The sequence below is a fragment of the Galendromus occidentalis genome, unplaced genomic scaffold, assembly GCF_000255335.2.
Source record: "Galendromus occidentalis unplaced genomic scaffold, Mocc_1.1 scf7180000075943, whole genome shotgun sequence".
NCBI classification, from domain to species: Eukaryota; Metazoa; Arthropoda; class Arachnida; order Mesostigmata; family Phytoseiidae; genus Galendromus; species Galendromus occidentalis.
Window position 1 is genome coordinate 2,022 of NW_003803933.1, and position 10,254 is coordinate 12,275.

The 10,254-nt window shown below is 48.0% G+C and overlaps 1 protein-coding gene across 1 annotated transcript; it reads right to left on the bottom strand.

The window, feature by feature from the left end:
- Positions 1-8,036: 8,036 nt before the first annotated feature.
- On the bottom strand, positions 8,037-9,116 carry LOC108865038 (replication protein A 70 kDa DNA-binding subunit B-like). Its single transcript, XM_018641672.1, has one exon. The coding sequence runs from the start codon at positions 9,114-9,116 to the stop codon at positions 8,037-8,039; it is 1,080 nt and encodes a 359-aa protein (XP_018497188.1).
- Positions 9,117-10,254: the final 1,138 nt, after the last annotated feature.

Here is a 10,254-nt window from a genome sequence, read left to right on the forward strand (position 1 = left end):
TATTGCACGCCCGGCGTATTGGGGCTGCGGCACCGGCGGTTCAAGGCGCTCAGAAACGGCAAGACGCCGAGATGACAAGAGAGAGGGCATGCAGTTTTGAATGGAATGGCGGGAAGCCTCGATCTTATCACGGCAAGAGATTCGATAATGACAATGAGTTTATTTGATCACAGGAAATCGACTCAAGGATGCACGTGGATAGGTTCGAAAAGACATTTAAAACATAAGAATTGTGAGCAGTAAACACAGCGTATGAGAGGAAATTCAAGGTGATTGGAACATTTAGAATGAATATGTGTTCTGATCGGTTTAATTAAAATTTGGATAAGACTCTCGAACTCTTGCACTTCCTCTTCCAGCTCGTACCCGGATTTCTGCCATGCGTACTTCCACATGGCGGAGAACCGAGGGTGCTGGACTTGATTGTAGCATACGCTGTGTAGTTTCATGATAAAGTACCGATTGCATGGCTTGGCGGGGGTCTGATCAGAGAAATACATATCGCGGCAGCTCTGAATTAAATTTTTCACTAGAATTTTGTACTGGCGGAAAAAATATGCATCAAGGGGCTGCACGTGTTTTGTTGCGCCTTTTGGAATATATTCGATTTGAACATTTGGGTAGTTCAAACCGCTCTCGGGTCCTTGACCCGACCAGGCGTCTAATATCAATAGTAAGGGTGCAGCACTAGCCGATGGTAGGAATAAATCGTTGAACCAATCGCGCATCAACGCACTCGTGAATTTACCGGATTTCGTGCAAGCTACTTTGATATTCGGACAAGACAATAATACGGACGAGATTAATTCCTGAATTCGCGGTCCAAAATGGTTGCCGGCGACCTCTTGAAAGACAATGAAAGCTTTTTTACCCTAATTTGCCCCTCTTTGAAATATGAGTTTGAATCGAATACGAGTGCGTTAATGAGTTTGAATCGACGATTCGACATTCCACTTGCTTTTCCCCCTTGCTCGCAAGCGTCCGATCTCGGATCGGTTCGTATCCGAATCTGCTCTGGTCGGCATTCCAAACACAATCCCCGGGGATTTTTCTATCAGCAATAATTACATTGATGTCGTGCAAAAAACTGTCGCCTCGTTTTCGATCTCCTCTTCTGTCCTTATGTTCTTCCTGCAGATTTTCCTCGTGATCCGCCGACTCGGTATCCGGAGCTCCTTTCTGAGCTTCCGGAAATAGGAGTCGCTGTTGAAGGGTCTCTTTGGTTGATGTTTTTCGTGACCCTCCCGCACCCACCGAATGATATGATCGGGGTGATCTGGCACCTTTCGAAACGCGCCTGTTGAATTGATTCGATAAGCAATTAGGCCCTACCTAGACTACCGAAAGCGATACATAAGGGAGGTACTGCATCCGATCCACCACAACAGACTAACCGCAGCCAAAAGAGGAGAGCCAAACCGCACACACGAAGATCGAGGATGGACTAGTCGCCTGTCCAAACAGCAACCGAGCAATCCTACTTAAGGATCAGGCTACGAAACCAAACGAACAAGGCGAGAATGACAGAGGTCAAACCGCAGACACGGAAACCGAGGACGGACTGTCCAAACAGAAACCGACGCACTCCATCCGAGGGATCAAAGTACAATACCAGTGTAGCCAGCGAAGAATAACAAAAGGCACTGTAACCAAAGCGAGACGGCGAAGCCGCTAAGCGACTAAGAAAAACAATAGCACTCAGCATAGCACACGTGACTAACTCTCGGGCCGCCACAGAAATTCTGATAGCCAATGAACGGACAGGACACGCCCGCCGGGGAGACGGCAAACCTACGCCCCTCCCCGGACGATGAGGCATACTAAAGCAACACACACGAAACACAGAGCACCACTCGATGTAGTGAGTAAAGACACGAACATCTCAGTGATACCAAGTGACGTACAGCTAAGGCTCTCAGCAACCAGTGGTACAAACATCGTAGTGACCCGGACGTCTAGGCAACACACAGCCACAGGCCCATCAAGCAGTGACACAGACAACACAGCAATACAGTGACACCAGGAAAGTGACAAAAAGTTAGGACACCACATCACAAGAGATGGAAGCCGAACTGCAGACTATCGAGTCCGAAAGAACGCGAGAAGACAGGGCACAACATCCACGCTGCCCCCGAGAAGGGAACAACACGGATCCCCTGGAAAGTATACTTATATCAACTGTCAAAATATCGGCCCTACTAATAGCAATACTACTGGCCGGAGAAATATACCAGTACGTAATACATCGATAAATAACGTATAAAGATAATTCTAGGTATGTACACAAAGCCGTAGAATAGACCCAAGAACAAAAGCGGGAAAAGAAAACGGGAAAAAGCACGAAAAGAACAAAAGGAAGCCAACCCGCACTAAGAGCAACCTGCTCCCCAAAAAACAGAGAGAAGGAAAAACATAAAAAATCAAAAAAAACGTGCAAACATTCCAACCGTAGAAAATACGTTGGCGTGCATTTCTGCGATAGTATAAAAATGACAACGCACACTACGCTAGTAGGCAAACACGACGCAAAGAAAAGCGAAAAGCAAGAGACACTAATGCTACACCAAACCAGATCTGAAAAAATCAAAATGAGACTGATGTCGACGGAGGAAAAGGAAGTCTTCCTGGAAAATAAGGAGAAGGAAAAAATGGGTACCCCACATACAAGTAAAGGACAACCAAAGGAAAATACAACCAAAGAAATACAAGTATTACATCTGACTATATTTGAGAAACTTAGAATGAAACTAATGTCAATCGAAGAAAAAGAAGCCTTCCTGATTAGCAAGCTAGAAAAACAAGAGGCAAAGCTAGAGCAACAAAGTTCAAGTAATTCGAGCAGTGGTCAGCCGGAAACAACAACAGAAAAACTGCCATAGAACTACCCAAAACAGATTCCTACATGCGCAACTCACTGAAGAGGTGACCTGGCCACCGGACATGAGCAATGGTTCGTTCATGCCCCGGTTGAATGCCAGGTCACCGTAGTACCCCCCGAAAAAAGACTAAGCGGACCCCGTCCCACGAACAAACGAATTAAACAGCAAAGATAAAAGACACAGGTCTCAACGCACACAAAACCAAAACAAAAAAGCACCAAGCTTAGAGACAGCAAGGAAAAAAGACACCAAGCAAGACCGCCTCGTTCAAGAGACGCCAACCAACACAGAACAATACAGCTCGGGAGTATAAGGCTAATTGAGTATCCCCCGTCGGGAAACAGTTGGAATGCCGAAAGGCGCTATCCTGTCCCCGCTCGGATGAGAGGAGAAGGTAGTTTTTAGTGCGTGAGAGTCGCACACTACCCGGCGAAACCCCTAAGTGCGCGTTCTCTTAAGACGACGAGTTGGGAAAGTAGACCGGGCGTGCATAATGCATTTTCTACACCTCCTCTTAAAACTAAACCAAAAAAAAAAACCTAACCTAACCCAACCTAACCTAACTGGTGTTCATAAGTTTTGTCCAGTGTATGGCAAGTGTCGTCAAGATCTATCGGTCAAGATCCGGTCAGGTTCCGGTCAAGATCCGGTCAAGGTCAGGTTAAGGTCGGCTCAAGGTCAGGTTAAGGTCGGCTCAAGGTCAGGTAAAGGTCGGCTCAAGGTCAGGTCAAGGTTACGTCAGTATCAGGTCAAGGTCAGGTCAGGTCAATGTCAGGTCAATGTCAGGTCAGGTTTGCAGTCGTCGCCTGCTATTGCACCGTGTGCGGCAGCTTCCCGCGCTGCTCCGTGAATTCTTCTACTTATCGTGGTTAATCTTATCTCGACTTGGTGGACTACTGGATCATCTGACACTGGTCTGTGAATCATGCTCGCTCAGTGGTGAGCATGGCCCACTACTCGCCTGTCTGGGATTATGTCAAAATTTCTTACATGTGAGCTGCTATGTAAGCAAGGAAAACGCCGGCCTCTGTCCGGTGTGCGTTACCGCTGAGAAGAAGGCTCCTACGACCAAAAACGTTTTTTGCCGAGTCATTCAGCTCACAAACTTAATACTCGAGCTTCATGCAAAAGTGGACTCCCAGGCCAGTGAGATCGCCTCACTTCGAGAAGCCCAGATTTCGCGGATCGAATCCGGTCGTCCACCTGTGTCAAGCCCCCCTGAATGTGATCCAAATGCGAGTAACAAAGTGAAAACCGCCCGGCCTCGGAAACCGTTGCCCGCCACCGAGCCAGTCGTATCGAATGCTTTGGCTCCACAGCAGGCCGCCCGGCCCGCATCGCCGACGGCCACAGCTGTGTTCGATACACCTATTGATGCTAATCATCCGCCTCGGCCCCCTCAACCTGCCTCTGGTGCCAGGGGGAAGTTGCCGAAACCCAACTCCAGGAGGCACCGGCCCACTACTGGTACTGGGAATGCTACATGCACTCTGAGTGCCGCGCCGCGCCCTCCGAAATCTGCGCGCATTATTGTCTCGCGCCTCGCCAAATCTACCTCGGCTCGCTCCGTCTTCGACTACGCCTCGACTTTATCCTCTGGAGTCAGTTCTGTGGCTAAACTCAAGAATGAAGCTGGCCATTACGCTTCATTCATCATCAGCACCAGTGATATCGATTACCGAATACTGCTCGAGGCTGGAAGCTGGCCTGAGGGGGCCACCGTCGACAGATTCCGTGGACGCTCTATACTTGAGGAAAGGGTGGAGGAGACCGCTGAGCCAGTTAGCCTTAGCTGACTTGGGGTCATCTCCATTAATGCTGCTAGTGTCGCATCTCCCGGTAAACTCGACATTCTATTCAACTACTGCACGAAAAATTTTGTACAAATCATCTTTATATGTGAGACTTGGTGCAAGCCTGGCTCGATCAGCGACGCGGAATTATCGTTCAATGATACTTTCACTGTCATCAGGAGAGATCGCCCCGGCTCCAAGCCTGGAGGAGGTGTGTGCATCCTGGTATGTAAGACCCTCAGCTGCTGCCCCATTGAAATTTTTGGTGACGGAGAGGTTTGTGCTTGCGACCTCTTCACACCGAGTCGTCAACTCCGCCTCATCTCTTTCTACTACCCTCCCTGGACCGAGTCTGTGGCTGATGGTATCCATCGCATCTCGTCGTTCATAAGCGAACTCGAGTCGCTCCTCAGCAATGATGCGACTGTTATTTGCTGCGGTGACATGAATCTACCACTCATTGATTGGATATCATTTACCTGCCCTGCCTCTTCTGACAGCAGCACGCGCTCAAGAGAGGAACTGTTCAGAGATTTCGTCTCCTTCTATGGACTATCGCAAGTCGTCTCTGCTCCCACTCATCGTAGTGGTAATATCATCGATCTCGTCCTGACAAATGATGAGGACATTCTTGGTGATATCGCCGTACTACCGGCACCGATCAAATCGGATCACTACCTACTATCCTTCAAGCTAACCCTTACTACCTCGAATGCTTCATCACTTAGGCAGTCATTCGATTTCAAAAAGGGTGATTACGATGCCATCACGGATCACCTCCTCGCTGTCCCGTGGCCGGGCGTGGCCGATAGTGTTCATGGGGATGTTGATGCTCTCTATGACTTTCTCGTGAGGCTCCTGTGTGACCTGCGGGACGCCTTTATTCCTCGACGCACCTCATCTCGGCCAAACCACAGCCTACCTGACCATATCGCTCGTCTGTATGAGCGACTCAACGATCCCGCCGTTCAACAGTCAGCGGAAATGCATGATGACACCATCTCCAGGATTGAGCGCCTTGTAACTCGAGAGCGCAGGTCGGTTGAGTCCCGTGTCGCCGCCTCTGGCCATCCACGTGACTTCTTCCGTTACGCTCAGAGCCGCATGAGCGGAGGAGCCGGCGTTCCTCTACTCAAATCTGCTGATGGTTCGGTGCTCATATCGTCCCAGCAGAAGGCTGATCTCCTGGCTAAATACTTTTCATCTCTCCATACTGTCGACGATGGGTCGCAGATCGCTGATGGCCCCCAACGGATGTCGCCGCCCTTGCTCCAGGATCCCTCGATTGATGAACTCACTGTGTTCAACACTCTTCGTACTCTAGGTAGTAAACTCACAGTCACCCCTGACGGATTACCTCCACTCTTCTTCACGAAGTCTGCGCTCGGCCTTGCCAGGCCCCTCGAAATTATCTACAATCTATCTCTTCGGAGTGGGATTGTGCCTGCTGCTTGGAAGGTCTCGTTTGTCACGCCCGTTTACAAGGGCAAGGGCTCGCGTGCCGATCCTTGTAACTATAGGCCCATTTCTATAAATGTTGTTGCTAGTAAGGTCCTTGAGAGGATACTTGCCAACCTTATTACCACTCACTGTGAATTCCACTCCCTCCTTGATCCTTACCAATTCGGATTTCGGTCTAAGAGGTCTACTGTTCTTCAGCTAATCGATACTCATAATTACTGGATATCTTCGTACAATGATACTTCGGCCAAGATTGATGTTATTTATATCGACTTTCGGGCAGCATTCGACGTTGTTAACCATAGATTGCTCATCTCGAAGCTTCCCTCTTTTGGCCTCTCCGGTCGACTCTGTGATTGGTTTGCGAGTTTCCTCCATGACCGCTCTGCCATTGTTAGAATTGATTCCTCTTTCTCCCGCCCTTACCACTGTTCGTCAGGTGTAGCTCAGGGTAGTGTCATTGGACCTCTTCTATACCTGCTGTTCACAAACGATCTTCGATACGAGATTGTAAATGGTGTCGAGTACCGTACCTTCGCTGACGACACAAAGATCTTCGCTGATATCTCTAAGCCGGGAGCGCGTGACGCGCTCCAATCATCCCTGTCCAACATCGGACGTTGGGCTCTTCGTTGGAAGCTCCTGATCTCTTCCTCGAAATCTTCTGCCATCCATATCCTCCACGATGCGCCTTTCACGTACATGCTCCTCGATGAGGCTATTCCTGAGAACCGCCAGGTCAGGGACCTCGGGGTTGTATTCAGTTCTGACCTGAAACCCGAGAGGCATGTCCATATGGCTATCGCAAGAGCGGGCAGAACAGCAAATTTTGTGCTCAGAGCTTTCGATTGTAAAATTCCGGAGGTCTACCTCCGCGCCTTTGAGGCACTTGTTCTGCCTTCCCTGCTCTACGGTTCTGAAGTCTGGCGACCCTGGCTCAAGGGCTCCGTGGCAGCTCTGGATGGACTTCAGCGGAAGTTCCTCAGAAGAGTAGCCGCTAAGTGTGGAACTGAGCTTGATCGGTGCTTCCTCCCCTCAATTAGCGATATCCTCGACGATAAGGACCTGAGACTCGCTCATACAGTTCTACGTCTTCAATTTATGAGAGGCTTCTTCATTACCCGCCCCACAAACACTCGCTCTGGACGGTTATTCGTCATCCCCAGAGCCCGCAATAACACTGTATTCAATAGTTTCCGCTGGAGACTTTCCAAGCGCTTCAATGATCTCGGCCTGCCTTGGCCCCTCCTTATCCCCCCGGATGATTAAATAAATCCGTGTATTACCATAAAAAATGTCAAGACAGTGTCAAGTCCATGTCAGGTCGAGTCCAGGTCAAGGTCGGATCAAGGTTAGGTCAAGGTCGGGTCAGGTCAGGTCAATGTAGCATCGAGGTCGGATCAACGTCGGATCAGGGTCCAAATTCAACATCTGTGTCATAGTGGACAAAACTTATGAACACCAGTCAGGTTAGGTTGGGTTAGGTTAGGTTTTTTTTTTGCACAATGTCGAGGTCAAGAGAAGATCAATTCAAGGTCATGTCAAGATTATGTCAGGTCAGATCAAATCAGAGTCAGCTCAGAGTAATTATACGACATCATTGTCATGTTGGACAAAACTTATGTTATGTTAAGCACTATGTTCGCGTGAGTGTGTTCTCACACTCATAAGAATTTCAAGAGTACCCTCTCACACACATTCCATCTACAGGGCTTTGATTCAGAATACTTCCGCATTCAACGTGAGTGTTCGTAAGATTTATTAGAAAGATCTTTAACTACAGCATCCCACCGAAGACTAGCGAATGAGGGTAAAAAAAGGGATTAAAGCCATGAAACAAATCTCTTTATTAAGATTATATAATCGGACGAGATACATGAATTTAAGCCATGGCCGGAGGATCTCAACTCTCCGGCCAAACCCCCCGGGCCAACCACCACCCGGAGGGCCGGTTATCCCCGCATACTCCACCGAATAGCGTTGAGCGCTGTAATGAAAATGGATAACCGGGCTTCGTAAAGTCTAAACGTAATCTTCGTAATGTATATTCGTCTGAAACAATGTCACAGCCTTGGACTGCGAAAACATTCTTATGACCACCCGAGAAAAAACATCTCTTCGCAGAAATTTTGAAATCAAAGACTTTGTCCCGTAGAGCCCGAATTGGCTCCATACTAGAAGCAGACGTGGTCACGTCGTCCAGATTATGATCAAACAAAACTGAGATGGTCATTCCAAAAACCGTACATTCCACTCGCTGTCCGGTCACGTCTTCTATTTCGCTTGACGTCGTTGCGCCCACGTCATGTGATCTAGCTTCGTGGCGACACCTAGGGCACCAATATGTGCCCGAGGATCTTTCCTCTAATTTTTTGTAACAAGTCACATTCGGACACGATTTGTAAAAGTGTAATCTGTCATCGAAGTTCACCACTTTGCCACGGATCACGAATTTGGCGTACACCTCCGCCGGCATTTCAACGAGATCATGAATCATGTTCGCTATGACGACTCTTTTGGTTTCTATCGAAAACTGGAAAAGAGGACCGAGGTCCCCCCTAACCGAGCTATGAGCTGTCCACCATTCGTTCAAAACACGTATCTCGTGGATCGTATCGTCGAATATTTTTTCCGAATCCTGCGTGAGAGTGAATGTCGGATGGCCGTTGTAGACCTTCGTTTTCACCCTGGTCAGAATTACAGCACGGCCAGTATTGTCGACGATATCGACGCGGTCGTCGCTCCATACCGTGATATTCACCAATTTTTTGTGCTGATCCGCGATTCGTATATCGTATTTAGGGATGAGCTTATTGTCCTTCATCCTCTGTATATGTGTCGTCTCGGATATGGAAACGATCACCCCACTTATATTGAAGACCGCATTGTCTTTGAAGGCGCGCGGCAGATTCATCAACGGAGTCAAGTCGTAATCATCGTCGAGCTCAAGTTCGTCGGGAATTTCGATTATCGTCGTTGACATGTCAAGATCTCAGCGCGAGATCGTCAAGATTGAGCTCGACATCATTGTTTGTATTGTTGTATTGAGGGTTGGACGCTTTACAGAAAAAATTGGCGATCTGATACGACTTCCCCTCAGTGACACGTTCGTAGAAACGATCGTGTACTGTTCCGAAAGCAGTACAACGAATCTCCGATGATTCGTCCCGAATTATGAACGAAAATAGTTTACCGGGCTCACCGGTGCTCGAACTATCGTATTCGAGCGACGCTCTTGTATATGCCGTTCATGTCTGCACACAGGGCGAACAAGACCTCACCGAAGTGTATCGCCGTGTCATCTTGTGTGGTGCGTCATCATGTGCGTCTGGGACAAATGTGATGCAGTGCGTGTTATTCGATATTCACTGGACACTTAAGCAGAGCTCAGTATAATAGAACAGACAGTTGGTGTTACCCAGTATTTATTCCAGTTGTTGCAGTGCTTATATAGGTCCAGAAGAAGTGGAAAGTGGTAAAGAGAAAGAACACTGTCTCCCTCAGTGTATCAGACGGTTACAGGGAACATAGATTCTGAACACCCCGCCTTCGCTGGAAGCGGTCTGATACGATAATAAACTAGTTATTTAACCATCACCTATACCATATTGATTAACATATTGCATGTTCCGAATGAATTGCATGAAGTCCGCATTCACATATGCTCCTAGATCTCAGTGGGCCAGATTTTGATATACAGGGTGTCTCAATATTCCTGATGATGATTCACATTTCGTTATCTAAAGTCTCGGATTATCCATAGGATTCAATGGACGAAGAATGGATGGTCATTCCGGAAGTAGATTTTCGTTGTTCGTAGAGAAGACATGTGATTCTACTGGAGTATCATCCACAGATGGGAATCGAAGAAGAAGCGATAGACTCAGTCTATTCTGGGCTTTTTGGGGCATTTCAGATGGTCACTTAAGATGCTTAGGTCTAGACGTTGTCTAGAACGATGGATTCGTTTCGTGGGAGAGAACATTCCTGACTCCGACGTGAATCTCTGATCATATCCTGAGAGATCCATTCCATCGTGTTCCGTCAATTGGTTTGTGTTGAATGCTCCATTCGATGAACAATGAACAACGGCATTGAACTCGGTCCCATCCCTGGACCTG